Genomic DNA, 18059 nt, shown 5'->3' with positions numbered 1-18059 from the left:
CTAAGCAAGTCTACTATCACGGAGGAGAGAAGGATTGCTATCCATACAGACCAACAAGACAGTTCTGCTACGTCTGCTATCAGCGAGGACATAGGTCGGACGTCTGGCCGAATCCAGAAGTAACCGCATGCAGACAATGCGGCCAGAGGAATCCAGAAGAAACGCACCAATGCACACCCAAATGTCAGCTATGCGACGGCCCACACGAGACGGGCGCGAAGGAATGCACGCAACGCCTGAAAACAATCAAAGAGTTACGAGGAAGAACATGGGGTCAGCAACAGCAGCAACGCGGACGCAACCAAGGAAGGAGCGGACGCGGAGGCCGCGTTGGTTCCGGAACGAAGAACAAGATCGACAGGACGTATACCGGAGCGAGTCCAGGAGCCGTAGCCAGGAACGCAGCAGCAGCCGGGGCCGAGGAAGAGGGCACAGCAACAGCCGCCAGGGCCGAAACCGGGGACGCAGCAGCAGCCAGGGCCGGAGCCAGGAGCGAGACAGGCTATACCAGCACGCGGGTGGCCAGCAGTCGTGGGAGAAGCAGGCACAACAACAAAGGAAGAGCGGCGGAGTCAAGGTAAGCTGGGGAGCCGGCCCTCCCAAGACGCTTTTTGCTCCGCACGACAACAACAATAACACAAACACACAAACAGAAAACGAGAAAAGATTAATTGCCAAAAATAATAACATCAGAAAAGAACAGGAACAAATCCGTGAAGAGAACAAAGAACTCAAAAAACAAATAAGAGAATTGCTAGAAGAACTAAGAGAGATACGAAGGACAGGCTTTTCACCCATAAGAGTACCTTCACCTCCACAACAGTTTGTGGGAAACTCGCACGAAAGCGAGGTAGAAAATTCGATGATGAGCGATTTAAAAGCCTTCATGCTACAGCAGATGGAACAAATGCAGCAACAAATGCAACAGCTAAGCCAAAAAATAGCTTTGCAAGATCAGAGCTTTCGCAATTATGTAAAATCGCAAAATACACAAAAAACAATAAACGAAGCCAGAGACCGCCTATATAATGAGCGCAGGTTCGTGTCAGAATCCCAAGGAGCAAGCAATAACAGTAACAGTACAACATGGCAGGAAAACAACAATTAGAGATATGGCAATGGAACTGTAGGGGTTACAGACGCAAGCAGGGACTCCTACAGCAATACATTGACACCAGAGTAAACCCACCAGACCTAATACTCCTACAAGAAACAAATTGCACTCCAACCCTAAAGGGATACACAAGTCAAGAGAATGGGAGAACGGCAACTCTCATCAACAACAAAATCACCACCATAGCACACAAAGAGATAGAGGACACACAACTAGAACACATAATAACGGAAATAATTTCCAAGAAGAAAAGGAAAGCCAAAAGTATCCTTGTCGTCAACCTGTACAGCCCACCAAAGAACAAAGGAGATTTTGGCAGGCTCTTTGCAGGGGCGAGAAAATTGGCAGGGCAGAATCTTTTAGTAATAGCGGGGGACTTTAACGCGAAAAGCCCGCAATGGGGCAGCAAAACGGAAGACAAGATAGGACGTGGCATCTGCGCGGCGGCAGAGAACACGGGCTGCGAACTAATCACAGACGAAAGCCAACCCACGAGGCAGGGCAACAGTGTAAGCATGGATACAAGTCCCGACCTAGCCTTTGTCAGGGGCGCCAGGCAAATCGAGTGGGAGAACTTACAAGAAGATCTAGGCAGCGACCATTTTATCATCAGGGTCACGGTAGAGGCAGAAAGCATCAAAAAGGATATAGGAACGGCAAAAATAACCGACTGGGACGCTTTCCGCATCCACTGCAGACAACTAAAGGGCGACATAACCTCGGCGGAGGAGTGGAGCCAGCAACTCAGACAAATTAGGGACCTATACACTAAGGAGGTGACGCGAACGGAGCAGGCACCAGAGGTAGACAAAAGACTTCTCAGACTCTGGGAAGCAAGGCGCGGCCTGACCAAGCGATGGAAACGACAGAAATTAAACAAGAAACTCAAAAAGAAGATTGCAGAGATCACCAAACAAGCAGAGGAGTACGCGACGCAGTTAGCAAGGCAGGGCTGGCAACAGTTCAGCACTTCACTGAACGGCACCCTGGGCACGGCAAGAACATGGCAGATACTTAGAAAACTCATGGACCCAAACAAAAGCAAGGCAGAAAACAACAAGTCCTTCATCAGTACGAGGGTACGGAGGAACAACTAATCGAAGCCGTAAAAGAAAAATGCTATGGCAAAGACCAAGCAGAGGAATACCGAGACGAATACCAGGGAGCAGAGAATCCAGCCATGGACAGACCCATCACGAGAGAAGAGGTCCTGTAGGCCATAAGAGCAACGACAAAAAACACGGCAGCGGGGGCGGACAAGATCCAAAACGCATTAATCTGAAATCTTAGCGAGGAAGCGATTAATCAGCTCACCCAATACATAAACAAGCAATGGGAAGAAAGAACGATTCCAGCAGAGTGGAAACACGCCGTAGTCGTCATGATTCCCAAGCCTGGAAAGAAACTTCAGATAGAAAACCTAAGACCGATATCGCTAACTTCCTGCCTAGGCAAATTGTACGAGAGAATAGTCAACCGAAGGATTCAGACGCATCTCGAAGACAAAGGATGGTACCCAGACACCATGTTCGGATTCAGGGCGAATCTATCGACACATGACATACTGCTACAACTCAAAGAAGAGGTACTAGAAACAATGCCAAGAAACGGAGAAAACGTGGTCATGGCCATAGACATAAAGGGAGCCTTTGACAACGTATCCCACGCAGCCATATGGAGGGAATAAACACTACGAATTGTGGAAAGAAAATCCATGACTACGTGAGGAGCTTTCTCGCGAGCAGAACAGCAACAGTGGGCATGGGAGACCTAAGAAGCGACACCTTCCAAACGCCAAATAGGGGCACACCACAAGGCTCAGTAATTTCGCCGACGCTCTTCAACATAGCCATGATCAATCTCGCAAAGAGGCTAAACCAAATACAAGGGATCCGACACGCAATCTATGCGGACGACATTACAGTCTGGACAGCCAAAGGCTCACTGGGAGATAAGCAGGAGGTACTACAAGAGGCTGCCTCCTGTATTGAAGAGTACACGAGACAAAGAGGACTAAAATGCTCCACAGAAAAATCAGAGCTCCTTAGAGTGGGAAGACATCCCACGGACGCACCACTTGAAGTAAAACTGGAAGGGCAAAACATCCCAGAACAGAAGATGATTAGAATTCTCGGCATGTGGCTGCAAGGGAGCCGAAGAAGCAGCCACACACTCAGCCTGTTGAATGATGCGGCAGGGCAGGTAGGCCGAATGATCAGCAGAATAGCACACAGGAGATATGGCATGAAGGAGGAAGAGACAGTCAGACTGGTAAATAGCCTGGTGGTCAGCCGAGTGACGTATTCACTGCCGTATCACGTAATTACCAAGGCAGAAAAGGAACAGGCAGAAGCGATTCTAAGAAAAGCATACAAGACGGCGCTTCACCTCCCAAGGAACGCATCCAACGAGAAACTCATGCAACTTGGTGTCAGAAACACCTTTGAAAAATTAAGAGAGAGCCAACTTAAGGCCCAAGAGAAAAGACTGAGCAGTACGAAGACCGGAAGAGCGCTCCTGACAAGACTAGGTCGCAAGCTAGAAGAACCACAGAGCAGCCGAGTGACAGTACCGGATCTGCTACGAAGAAAGATACGCACACAACCCATACCCCGAAACATGGATCCAAATCTCCACGCTCGCAGAAGGGCAGCTAGGGCAGAGCATTACGAGAAAAACATGGGATACAGGGAAGACGCAGTCTACACAGACGCCTCTAGATATCCACAAACACACAAAGGAAACGCAGTAGCGGTGGTAGTAAACCACGAAGGGGAACACATCGCAAGTGTCACGACCAGGGTGTCTGACATAACAGAAGCAGAAGAGATAGCCATTGCTCTGGCTGTAAGAGAAGGATATAGGACAGGAAGACCTCTCCACATCCTAACAGACTCACAAGAGGCGTGCCGGAATTACACTAGGGGCAGGATTAGCAATGCGGCACTCAAGATCCTCAAAGAGGGTGCGCCCTCGGAGGAGACACCAAAGCAAAACATAATCTGGATACCGAGCCACGCGGGAATCAGGGGCAACGAGGGGGCAGACAACCTAGCTCGAGGGATGACCAGCCGAGCGGGAGCGTCGCACACCCCGGAGGACCCCCAGATCAGATGCGGAGAGAGCTATTCAGACCTACTAAACCTATATAAGGGGCTGAGGTTCCACTACCCCCCGCCACACAAACACCTAACCAAGGAAGAAGCCACGGGATGGAGGAGACTACAAACGGGCTCCTTCTCAAACCTACACATACTAAACAAGATTTTTCCAACACAATATAGCGCCAGCTGCCCATGGTGCGGATCATAAGTGCCAGCTTTGCTTTGTCCTTCCGGCGATCGCTGCGTAGTATTCAGCTGCTTTGAGGCTTGTAAAAAATAGTGGCAGCACCAATGTGTTTTTTAAGCGTCAATACTGCAATAGTAATGTTAGATGCGCACCTGTGCTTTCTGGACTGCAATACTAATTGCTTCCCTGCCTAGCTCGTCTGCGTAGTGTGTTAGTGTGCTCCTGCGAAGCTTTTTTTTTGCAGTATACGCTATTTACGAAAATTTGTGATAAAATAAAAACACAAGATTTACCTATTGTGAAGATGACTACTTTAAAGTGAGTTAAACCAAATCTTGCAAAGCCTATATTAGTTTCCCTTCTCGCACTCAACCGCATTAAGGCCTGTGAGAAATAATGACAGCACCAGAAGTATGTTTATTACGCGTCAGTAAGGTAATAATAATATTAAATGTGCACGTGTATTTTCTGGACTGCGATGCGAACTTCCTCCCTGGTTAGCTCGTCTGTGTGGTATGTTACATCTGCTCCAGCGCAGTATTGTTTGTTTCGCTAACTGTGCAATTCTGTGAAAAAATAAAAACACGAGCTTTGCCTATAGTGACGATTATTTTGGTGTGATCGAAACAGAAAGATGCAACGCGTATATTTGTCTTTCCTTGTTTTTCTAGTAAAAAAAAACAAAAAACGTTTGTATGACGCGCTGAATCATTGAAAGTAACAGCTGATACCAAAATTGTTCTCCTTACAGATCTCAATGGCATACTGCGATGCAGTTGTTCCAATCATCTGTAAATCAAGCTGGCTTCTGAAGTGCTATCAGTGACAGCGGTCACCGTGAACTTTTTTCCCTACTTGTGGCAGCTATTCATCACACCACTTCTACATGGTACTGTTGAAGCACAATTGCTGTTGTGAAATGTGTAAATAAATGCTGGTGCCTTTCTTCTTAAATTTTGTTTTATTGCAGCGTAGACTAGCATTGTAATTTTCTGTTACCACTGGGGCTAGCGGAGCAGTCATGCAGGTTTTCGAGCCATGCGCAATTTCTTGAAACTGCCTGACATAAAATGTCATATAGCGTTGGTGTTATTGCCTAAAAGTATCATGATCACTTGTTATGCTTAGTGGATGTCGGCCTTACAAGTAAATATGCTGAATATGCACGACTCATGCTTAGGAACAGTTATCCCGCTAGCGAATAACAGCGCTCCCACCCCGCGCCGACATTCGTACCCGTGCGACCCGTGCGCCTCGACCCCTACGTCAGCGGCGCCTTCAACGAGGGGACCGCGCAACTTTACTCGACGGCGCTGCTCTATTGTTCGCGCGGCGCGTTGACAAGCACGGAGTATAAAGGAGGCTATGCCCCTACCCAATCCTCCCTCGCCCTGTGGCGACGAGGGTAACCAGGCACCACTGTGCCCTAGCCAACGAAGAGGAAGTGCGACTGCGCCGCTCTCAACTGCTCTGTCCTTCTTCTGTCCCTTCGGCGGTCCCTTGACGCTTTGTATCTTGCTGCTTGGAGAACGTCTGCACTAAGTGACCCTGCTACACAGGAGGTCTCAGGCGCATTGTTTTGCTCGATTCTGTCTCCTTTTGCCGATCCAATACGCTGGCTTCGGCTTGCCGCACGCCTCTACTCTGTTGCCTTTTGAAGGAGTACTGGTGCACTTTAATAAAAGTACTTTCGAAAGGAATTAATTACTTTTGCTGCAAAATTACTGCCAAAAGTAATTCATTGCATTACTAAATTACCAAACCGAATAAGTAACACTAAGGGACCCTTGTTGTCCCCTAGGGCTGCTTACGGTGTTATTGTGAGCAGCCCATACAGTTGCAAAACTTAACACAACGGATTCCAAGGACTACGAAAAAGTAAAGCCGACTCAACGGGGAAAGTACCGCCTGTCTGCTGGCGAATTTCATCTACTGTTGAAAGGTGTCAGCAATAAAGTGAGAGCTAAGCAGTCTTCGCTCACCATATTCCTTTGAAGGTCAATCTTACAGAGTGATTTAAGAGCGTGGAGACTTGTCAAAGTAGAGATAATGCGGTTGAATTTGCAGATCCGGGCTGATTCTACAATAGTAACCCCGAGCCAAACAGGATATGGGTTCAAGATAGAAAAAAAGGTGAGCACGGTGGAGAAAGCAACGGAGCTAGAAAATAATATGCAATGATAAGAAGGCTGAGATCCGAGGTAGGCGGGTTTAAAAAAAGCGCTTCGGCACGAGAAGGGCTTTAAACCTAGGAATGAAGGGCTGTATAAACAGCAAGAACTTGTGGAAGTCCCCAACCAGCCCTAGACACAATAGAGCATTGCTCAAAACAGACCGAAACTAAGAAATGTTCACACAGGTGCTTGACTGCTACAAGTGCCAGGAAACTGGGCAAGTGGCGGCAAGGTTTACAAGACCTGCGAGCTTTCTCATATACACAAACGACAGCCCTTATACAATGATGGGGGCAACAGTTTGGGGAAAAAACCGGCGGAAAAAGAAGAGGAAGAACGCCATTGCCCTAGAGAAAGACCATAGCCGAGCTTGCGCTTAGTACAGAACGTGCTGTTGGCCGAACTGGGGCGACACGACTGTAACAACCGGCGCCGAGACAGGGACGAAAATTAGAACATTAGACTCACATAAGCCGCACCGCACGAACAAATGAAAGTTTACTTTTTGCAACATAGATTATATATTTGCAGTAAGGAATGAAACATGAAGAAAACGTCACGCCATGCACAGCTCGTTAGGACACACGCCGTTCATGCACTGGACCCCAGAAACGCAACTCCTTTTCTGATAACGACACATCACTTATGCAGGATTCACCACGCTTACTGATTTCCAAAGCTTAAAGTGTTTCTTTGGGTGTCTGATTTTTCAGCTCTTTTTAGTGCACATGACTTAATATGGTCGGTATTTATGTTTCTTGCAGTTGAAAATTGTGTGACAATTATAACCTAAACCCAGGGGAGGGCGGGGGATAGCGCAGATGTTTCACATTGCAGTCATTCGTCATATGTTTAACCGAATTTTAGTTATCAGTGTCACAAACAATAACGTGATGCAAGGGAAGCAATTTTTCCACACGAAGTAATGATTAGAGGATGGTTAGTTGATGTTACCTTCACCGTCCTACCGGTGGCCTCCTCGGTGAAGTGCGACGTGACGGCGTGTCCCTGGAGGCCACCCATCGTCACGTGAAGGGCCTGGAACATAAGTACTCCCGGCAGCACGTTGTGGAACACGGCCCCGCCGTCGCTTCCCACAGACGGGAGACGAGGCCGGACCCTGGGAGCTGGTAGCAGAGCTTGCGGCAAGGGTACAGCAGCGGCTGCGGCCGCAGAGCCGGGAAGGAAGACCGGGTCACTTTCCTTGCGTTTACGTTGCTGGCTGTTCCCGGCTGAGGATGGTCTGTCGACAGTGGCGAGCAAAAGAAGAATGTCCCGCATATACTTCTTCATTTAGTTGTAGGAGAATAGAAAACAACTGGAGTATGTTTTGCGAGTTGTTGGCAGACCTATATGTTATAGCAAGATCATGTTTTTAACAGCAGTTTCAAAGACGGTCGTTTTTTTCGAAGCGAGCACTGAGTCCTTGCAGCGTTCGAATGCTGTATCAAATGACGCGGATTTTGAGCAAACCGAAATTCCAAACGCACTCATGCACTTGCGATGTCATCGTAATTTGAAGAACCAGACATAGTCGAAATCAGTTCGGAACCTTTATAACTTCCCCTCGAGAAAGCGATTAAGATTCTACTGAGCAATCGCATGGAGAAGAACGGTTTGTAAGCGGATGTATTTTCTAGTTCAGAATCGTGCTCACCCCCAATATACGTGATAGCCTAGTTGAAAGACATGGTACTAAAACAATTATATATAACTAGAGAAGTAATCTTAGCCGTGGACCATAAGGCAATCTTAAACAACGTCCGCCAAAACGACACTTCAGCGAACTTTCGACCAAGATCCATAGGAAGATCTGGAATCTTCGGTTACGTTAATACTTTGCTGTTCAACAAAAACAACCACGACAGGGACGTCAAGAAGGAAGATGAAGCCGTACAAAGGGCATCGAATTCATGTGTCTTCTTACGTTCATACTTTAACGTATGAAGGGTTGGACTAACTAGGAGACTGAAAAACATTTAAGGCAAAATATTTTCAATGTACTTGAGCGACATAAGTCTGGACTATAAAGGGGTTGATTGGAAGCGAACAAGAAAAAGTAGCAGACGGCGGCGGACGGTATCGTTGAATTCGCTTTACATAGCGAGATGAGCGCTAACTATGAAAGAAATACACATCTAAGAGGAAACAGGACATGGCGACGGAGAATGGAAATTGACTTGACGGACATCCCTTAGGAAGGACAAATAAACTCCACAACTTGGGATAGTGGCTACAGGAGAAAGACTAAACAGGACCATACGATCCATCTCTTAGAACACTCAACGAAGAAGTTATGCAGAATATTCATCGGGGCGACAAACAAGAGAAAAAGGGCAAAGGAACAGGAGGCATTACGATTCACTTCGGTGCTGTTAATATAGAGGATGACGTACGCATTTCCATACGAACAACCCAACAAGGGGGAAATAAATAAAATGAAAAGATTCGTGAGAAAGACGTACCAGTAAGCAGTAGGCTCATGAACTGCGCCCCGACCGAGAAATGAGTGAGTGAGTGGCATCAATGGGGAGCTCAGCGAAACCACCTTCAGGTTTCAACTGGAAAACTGACGCTTATACCCGCTTGTAAATCATTATTGCTGAAGCTTAGATATCTTGCAGAAAGTTGATGAAGAAAAAACGGATATTGACAACACCTTCGTAGTGAAACTGGCGTCTAAAACATGGACCCAAAGAACAGCCACGAAAAAAGGGCGTCGAGATCGTTGTCGTTGGAAAGGATCCTGAAGAAGAATCAGATGTTTCTGTATTGGGCAGGTTGAAATAGACAACTGAGCAAGTGCGGGTACGGTAGCAGTAGTAAATACCAAAGGAAATACAATAAGCTCTGTATCAGGACGCACAAAGACAACAGGAAGGGAGTGGAAGAAATGATCTTAGCCCTGTTTCTGACATAGGCCACCAGCAGGACTGAGTTACTGGACAGTAACGGATTCTCAGGCTACGAGGATGGCAGCGTTGATCATCTATGAACAAACATAACGCATACACAGTACTAAGAACAAAAACATTTGGGTCCACGAAACAGAGGTTGAGGGATATGTGACGTAGCACACAGTTGAAAAAATTTCACGGAAGGGAAGGGCGAGTTTGCCGGTCGAACTCCAGCAGAATTTTCCGAAGAGGCAGTAGAGAGCCACCGCGCTTAGACGACTGCAAACGAACACTTAGGGTACCAAGGGAAGTCATGTATCATAATATGCGGCCCACCAGACGCATGAAAGAGTGCATGCCGGGTAAGAGGATAGGCTACGATATACCACGTCACATAGCGCTGCGGAAAGCAATCCGTTTTTGCCAAAGATACACATAGCTCCAGTCTAGAACAGTGAGGGGCCTTCCAGACCGACCCGACCCGACCAGAGCACACAGCTCATGCTGGGGACCAGAGGCAAGGGGTTTGCGAAAGTCAACGTGATGCCAGAATAGGGAACACCAATTACCGAAGTTCTATTATATGTCTCTCCCTGACCCCTGTGACCAAACTCTTCCTTACCGAAATAAATGTTTTGCAGTACTGCAATCCCTACTCTAATTTCCTAGCCAGCTAGCTTGCTTGCTAACAGAGCCTATGTTATTTGATATGTCAAAAAGTCTGTTAAAATTATCGATGGGGTTCTCCGATATACCCGGTATCAAGCAGGTTTAGGTTAATTTTGCCTAAAAAGTACACAAAGATCTGCAGAGTATTACGACTTCATGGAGTGAGTGAGTGAGTGAGTGAAAACTTTATTGAATATTTCAAGGGTTTCGCGGTTGTGAAGTCTCCGTCGTCTTTGAAATTCTCTTTGAAATTCCAGTAACAATGAGAGCGCGTCATGTGTTCACCAAAACCTGATAGTCCCCTAAGTTTGTACATTACCATGGGCAACGTAATGATTTATTTTTATTTATGTGCACTCAATAAAGCATGTTGCCGGGCTAGTTGGTTTTAAAAGCTGGGAATAAAACCCTGGCGTTGTCCCCTTGTCTCTGTCTTTTGTGTGTGTGAATTTTTTGCGCCAGGACTGTTTTCCCCAGTTTTATGTACACTGTACCGCTAGTCTCGCAAAATTACAAGGTCTCTTAGATGTCTCTTAAGAGCGGAATGACGAAAGCCTACCCTTCCTCTCCTATGAGTAGCCTCTCATCGTTTGCCTATTATCGACGTTCCTAGCACCGCCGGGGTGGTGCAGTGGTAAGACGCCCGACTACTGTGCCGGAGTACCCGGGTTCGAACCCGTCCTCGGCGGCTGTGTTTCGATGGAGGCGTATCGAAGAGGAGTCCGTGTTCTGTGCGATATCAGCGCACGTCAAGATCCCCAGGTGGTTGAAATTACTCCGCAGCCCTCCACTACGACTCCTCTTTCTCTCTATCCACTTTCACTTACGGCGTGGTTGAAGTGTCCACAGAAAACACGCAAGACAGTTACCTCGCGTTTCCCTTCCTATGAACCAATTATTATTATTATTATTATTATTACAGTAAGGGAAAGAAAGGCGTAGTATCTGTGACACTTTCTCCGGTAAGTGTTTGGACAGAGACCGCCTGAAATACAGTATACCTGCACAGAAAACAAGGTCCTATGGGACAAACTTTCGTTACCTTTCTCGCCATTGAGGGCGTTCGGTTGATCTGTTCGTCTGTCATTTTCATCATCAAATCACAAATTAATATAAACAAACTGAACCCAAATTAAAAAAAAAAATTCTTTGCCCGAGTTATACTTCGAAAAGTTTCTCTATTTGTATATTAACGGAGAGTGTTTAATTTTTTAATGTTTTTCTCTCGTCAGAAGACATTCCGCAATTCCGCTTTGTGCGACGGCACTGCAGTTACTGGCATGCACATGCGCAGAACAGGTGCTTGTGCATTACAGCGTGGACAGATAATTAAACTACAAGGACGAAGAAAATTGATAGAATAGAGCCTCCTTATTAACAGGTTTACAGTAGCGCCAGGCTACCCGTAGTGTTCGTTCCCTAGCGGCGAAGGCAATGAACTAGAAGGGGCGCGCTTGAGCAGTGCTATCTGTGCAGGTCTGTATTTCAGTCGGTCTTGGTTTGGACGGTACACCATCGCGCCGGTCGCGTGGCGTTCCTTGGTGCGTACTTGAGTAGTCTAGGTGGTCTTGACTTGGTGCACGTTCAAGTGTGGGATTGCAGATGGCAGGAGCGCTATGCAAGAACACATCTCGTGGAATCTCACGGAATATGACCAATCCCACTCACAGACCTTTCCTCTTTCCCTCCTACCTTCCTCTCTCTTCCAACGCGGTTCAGGTGTCCACAAAAGGTGTGACAGATACTGCGCATTTTCTTTCCATTAAACTAATTATTTTGCAACAAGAGTCGCATTTTGTTGCTGTGGCTGTGGGAAGAAAGAAAATAGCTAATGGTTAAGCCTAGGATGCGAAGCATACTAGCCTAAAAAATTAAACATTATCTGGCTATACCTGGTTAGCCCTTCATAGACAAGACATTACCTGGCTATACCTGGTTAGCCATTTCATAGACAAGAACAACTCATGTGTTACTCTGCTTCTTCCTTTATTTTCCAGCATTTCGCCGCTCGAACCGAGTAGACGTACTCGAAGCTTCATCCTTCACCTTGGCATCGGTTGTCGAACGCTGCCGTCTAGCTGCATACTGTGCACGCCGCTTGGCAAGCCGTACTTCTCGTTCTTCTCCCGTTTCCGTGGCTGTTTGTAGCTTGCGCTTTGCGGTCTGGCGAGCCGCCCTCTCCCTGGCCGACATCTCGCTGCTCAACTGACTCAACGAGTGCGTCGCCTTTTATACAATTGTGTGACGTCAGTATCTCCTAGCGGTAGGAGCGGGAGTTAGGCCGCCGGCGGAGGCTGCGCGTCAGCAAGCGACCGCACGAGTTGAGCCCCAGCTTTCACAGCTGTTGTGACGTCATATCACGTGGTGCGCCGATGTAGGTCAAGTGGTAGCTACGCGGCCGCGCGCGGCGCAGCAAGGAAGAGCTCGGTTGTGCGGCTAGTATGCTTCGCATAAAAAATGCACGGGCCTGCTACTGGCTCAATAGCTGAGCCACCTCCGCTGCCTCATGCGGACAGAAGAGACAAGCAAGAAAAACGAAGAGGGAGAGCACGCTCAGCAACAACAGCTGTCGTCCACCACCACCGAAGCGGTGGCGGGTGCAGTGACGGCCTACAACAGATAAAAATCAGTGGCAGGCTACCTACTTTACTTGTCCCAGCCCCATCAGGGCAAGCTCCCGCAATTTGTTTTCGCTGTGGCGGTGGCCGCGCCGTGGTCGCACCACTCCTTGCGCCGTTGCCTGGCAACCGGTGATTGCTGTAAACACCTGAAGCCCGCCTTCCTCTCTCCCTCAATGACGCGGTTATGGCATAGAGAACCCTGATGGGGCTGGGACAGGTAGGTCAACGCCGCTTGCGGTGGAGGCTAGCCTGCCACAAAATGTTGTAGGCCGTCATTGTACCCGCCACTGTTTCGGTGGTGGACGACGGCTGTTGTTGCGGGGCGCGTCTATCTCTCCCTCTACCTTTTCTTTCTTTGTTTTTTGTTCTGTCTGCAGGAGGCAGCGGAGGTGGCTCAGCTGCAGAGCCAGTAGCAGGCCCGCGCATTTTAACGCGGTAGCGTTAAGGAGCTCGTGTCGCAGAAAAGCCGGTGTCGTCGGCGGCGTTGGCCGTGAGCGATAAATCCCGGCATGCACTTCATAAATAAAAAGCAACCTCCAAGATGGGCTGGGTGGGAATCGAACCAGGGTCTCCGGAGTGTGAGACGGAGACGCTACCACTCAGCCACGAGATTTTTTTTTCTTTATTGCCGGTCATCACCAACACACAACAAAACCAACAAAAACGCGCTACAATCAAATGCTCACAGCAGAGCGGTTACCACAAGCCTGACACTTAATACAGAAGCCGGCAGGCTCATATGTGTTGCCTTTGTCAAGTTAAAATTCCTTCAGCTCGCATAGTGGTTCGTCCCCTCAGCCCTCTTCTATTCTGCATTTATATCGAAACTTTATGCCTGTCTATTATGCAAAATCCATCTGTTCAGGGCTTTCAACTGTACAAGTCTGAGGTCAAACTTTTGGCGTACGCTGATGATGTGGCAGTGTTTTGTGCGAACAAAGAAAGTATTTGCGCCGCAGTTGAAGTTGTGAAAGATTTTAGTGCGACCACAGGAAGTCCAGTAAACTGGGGAAAGTGTCTTGGCTTCTGGCACGGGGCGTGGACATCAACGCCTGACTTTTTTGCCAACGTTACATGGGTTACAACACCCGTGAAGTATTTGGGTGTACCTCTAGAATTCTATGAAGACAGCAAGCCATTTTGGCGAGCCCAAGTTCAGGAAATATGGGAGAAGGCTGACAAGTGGAAAGGAGTGCCGCTGTCTATCTTCGCACGAGCCACTGTGTGTAATCTATTTTTTGTTGCCAAGGTGTGGTACGTCATGCAAGCACTTCATTGTTCTAGGTTGAGTTTTCAAAAGCTACATCGAATCTTTGCTGTGTTTGTATGGGCATCAAGCTGGGAAAGATGTAGTCGGGATAACCTGTTCCGGCCAATTAAAGACGGAGGTCTCGGGCTTGCTCACTTATTTGTGCGCCAGCTTGTAAACAGATTTATTTTCTTTCGCGACGTTACCGACCCCTTTTTGCGCACTGTGTGCCAAGTGAGGCTCGCGCGGGCGTTGCCCAATTTCGTTGTTGCTACGGAAAGCATGCCAGGGCGTCTTTCTAGTTTTTTCAAAGAGATTGTCAGCAGTGTTCGAATTCTGTCAGCTCGCTTCTCGACACTACTTAAGTTCAGTGAAAAAGAAGAACCTGTATAAAGCTGTTTGTGACGACTTCTTCCTTGTTCCTGTGTACAGAGCCTTGTATAGCGGCCGTCTAGGTCAAGACGTCTGAAGCAGGTCAAAAGAATGCCAGTTTCTCCTGGGGTAAAGACGTTTTTCTTTAAGTTACATACAGGAACATTATCGGTACAAACTTTTTTTGAAAGCAAGGGCTTTTATCTGCCATGGGGTTCACTTTGCTTAATATGTAAACAGCCAGAGACAATAGACCATGTATTTCTGCACTGTTGGGAGGGCGTCTATTTTTGGGACGTGCTGCAACGAACTGTTAAAAAAGAATTACCATTAGACTCATACGGGATTAGATTCCTGCCAACTGAAAATAATGATGGGATTCCACTTGATACGGTTATGCTAATAGGCCTGCACAGTCTATGGCGGTCCGGAATGGCGGGTTTTCACTGTGACCCTGACGCCCGCCCTGCAAGGCTCTACTTCCGCGAGAGTATACACGCATTGGTTGAAATGCACAAATTGAAGACCACAGTGCCAGACTCAGCCACGAGTTCGATGTTTGAAAGCGGTACAAAAGCGCTTCTAGTGAATGCGGTGTTGCCTTAGAAACGTGCCGTAGAACGTTATACTGTGGTGTATATCGGTAATTATGAGCATGTTACTTACAGAAGTCGCAGTTACACAAGTAGCGAAGTACGTTTTCGCTACATTTCTTCTGTGCTCTGCGCACATGCAGAGCCATCTTGCGGCAAACACAGAAGAACCCTTCCTCGCAATGTGCGGCGCTGCCCCGACACGTGGCGCGCCACTCGCCCCTGACGTTTCGCCGTGCACCCTCACGGGTTGTAGAATCAAGCGTCTTTCCTTTCTTTAGATCACTATCTTCGCTCACCCGCTTCTCCCCTTCGGGCCGCGCGGGTACCGGTGGGAGGATGCCCCAATACCCTTGCGTTTAATAAGTTTTCTCGCTCTCTCCCCTTCCAACATCCAGCGTGCGTCACTCGAACAGTGGTGTTTAGGCTACGCGGCTCCTCTTTCCGCTCACAGCGTGATTGCTAGGTGCAGCGTCTGATGCCGGACGCCTCTGACGGGTTCGCTGCGCCGTCTGCTTGGAAAGCGTCCCCTGCGATGTGTGCCGAGCTGCTTCCGAGGAATCATGCTTCTGCGTGGTGCTCCCAAGCGAGATAGAGGATGATCCCATCAAGGCGTCAGCCCCATGACCTCGTCCGCCTTCATGGCGCGTCGATGTCCGGCTTTCTCCCTCCGAGACACCGAGTTCTTTGGTTCGTTCCGCTTGCTCAGGCGCACGTTTCGTTGCCGCGCCGAACGCTGCGTTGCTCGGCGCTCACCGCGTGCTTCGTGAGTGCAAAGTCCGAAGCGGGGCGCCTCATCAGTGATTGCTGCGCCGTAGCGCATTGTCTTACACTCCTTGGCAGGTCGACGGGTGTTGTATTGCAAGGCCTTGCGCGTTCGCTCTTGAGACGCGTGTGATGGAAGCGGCGCCATCTACCAGTGCCGGGAGCGCTGGGCGGTGCGAACGAGGTGCAATAACGCTATCGCTTTCCACTCTTGAAGGCGAGGCTTAAGCGTCCTGTAAGTAACTGCGACTTCTGTAACATGCTCATAATTACCGATATACACCGCAGTATAACGTTCTACGGCACATTTCTAAGGCAACACCGCATTCACTTGAAGCGCTTTTGTACCGCTTTCAAGCATCGAACTCGTGGCTGAGTGGTAGCGTCTCCGTCTCACACTCCGGAGACCCTGGTTCGATTCCCACCCAGCCGATATTGGAAGTTGCTTTTTATTTATGAAGTGCAAGCCGGGATTTATCGCTCACGGCCAACGCCGCCGACGACACCGGCTTTTCTGCGACACGAGCTCCTTAACGCTACCGCGTTAATATGACGCATTCAAGGCTTTCGCATTAAAAGGCCGTAAGTAGGCGTGGGACATAGTCCAGCACACTTATGACGAACTTGATCGTCAGGCGGCATTTGTTCGTTGTATCCAAAGTTCGTAGTAAGTAGACCACCTATAATACGGGCAAAAAGAGCAAGCGAGACGAAAGTTAACTTTATTTTTGAAAAACGTCCGTGATGCATGTCTGCTTCTTGAAATCTGATCGCATCATTGCCGTTTCTAATTTTTCCAGCGCGGTAATATGTTCATCGCCAAGGCCTCTGCTGCACACAAGTTCCTTAAGCGACGCGAGGTAACCGATCGCGGTTGAAGCGTTCACAGCAACCGGCGGTAGAGCAGCATCCTCGTTATCGTCCTCGTCGGTCTCTGGGCAGTCAGGAATGACTCGCACTTCACGCACAATAGCTTCGTCAGTGCATGGCTTCGCAATGTCGGCGTCGTCATCAGCAGAAACGAGATCGTCCCAGGCAACGTCAGGTCCAGCCAACTGCGTGTCAACGACGCGTTGTCACAGGTCCTCGTGCGACCGGCCTTCCGGTGGGTGATCTATAGAGTCCTCGATGCCTGGGCCCATAAAATCCGCCTTGCGGAACCAATTTACTATGCACTCCGCGGCGAGTTCCATCCACGCCGCTTTCAACATCTCCACGGCGGCAAGCAAGCTGATGCGAACTGGCATGACAGCATCAATCGCGATCAACAAGCATTGGATGACGCACCGCCGGTAGCACACCTTGAACGCATGAATGATGCCCATATCCAGCGGCTGAATTTTGCAGGTTGCATTGGGAAGCAAGAAGAGCACTGTCACCGCATTCAAGGAAGGCTGCACATGGTGCATCGCACAGTTATCTAGCACGAGCAGGACCTTCCTGTTTTTTCGTGCCATGGCGCGGTCGAACTCGACAAGCCACTCGGCAAATAAGTCACGACTGATCCAGGCTTTTGTATTGTTCCTGTAGCGTACGGGCACGTAGCTTCCAAAGCATCGCGGCTTTCGTGACTTGCCCATGACAAAAGGCAGCCGCCGGTCACTGCCGTCCATATTGACACACAGAAGAACGGTTATGTGCAACTTGCTGTTCGACGATGATGATGTTGATGCTCAGGGCCATACCCTTTGAAACGGGTCGGCACCAAAACTGGTGCACAGGCCAGAAGTGAAAGGGAGAAAGAAGAAAGTTAAAAAAAGGAAGAACAAACAAACAAGACAGAGGACTGAGAGAAGAGAAGCACGAACAGGATGATGCCCCACCCACCCAGGTGAAGTTCGGGGTGGGGTAGCTGGCTCCACACTACACTCCTACACCACGCCGCACCAAAGTCATCCACTCAGACGGCTTTTTGTCACTGCCACTGGACGTAAACCACCTTCTGCAGTGGCGAAGTTGGGCGCCTAGCGCAGGCAAAAACCCAGCGACTGCGGTAACGTGGCAGTCTCCAGCGGCGGCGTCGGGAGGCTTGTGCACTGTGGCACGATGTGCGTCATTGTTTCGCGTTCCTTGCCGCACACCCTACACAACACACACTGCACTGACGGGTCATACTTGCTGCAGTACTCCAGGGTTCAGAGAGCACCTGCTCGTGCCTCCTGCGCAATGCCCTCAGCGCGGGGTGGCAGCGGAGCAACTAATGGAGAACTGGTTTGAGCCGGTAGAGCAGGCGCCTGACTTTCCGGATTCGCCGACGCAGATCACGTGGATGCATCACAGCGACGCGGGCGGCGCCACTTTCTCTTTTGTCACT

General features: G+C 48.8%; 1 protein-coding gene across 1 annotated transcript in view; it reads right to left on the bottom strand.

The window, feature by feature from the left end:
• Positions 1-18059, bottom strand: part of LOC146186961 (uncharacterized) — a 36258-nt gene that overhangs the window by 8854 nt on the left and 9345 nt on the right. Inside the window, exon 4 of the mRNA XM_084608152.1 lies at positions 7534-7822. Coding sequence (XP_084464278.1) covers positions 7534-7822 — 289 coding nt within the window. The remainder of the gene's footprint in view (positions 1-7533; positions 7823-18059) is intronic.

The sequence above is a fragment of the Amblyomma maculatum genome, chromosome 6 (assembly GCF_055883805.1).
Source record: "Amblyomma maculatum isolate TAMU_Amacu chromosome 6, ASM5588380v1, whole genome shotgun sequence".
NCBI lineage: Eukaryota > Metazoa > Arthropoda > Arachnida > Ixodida > Ixodidae > Amblyomma > Amblyomma maculatum.
Note: the sequence above shows the minus strand (reverse complement) of the source record. Positions and strands in the feature narration are given on the sequence as shown.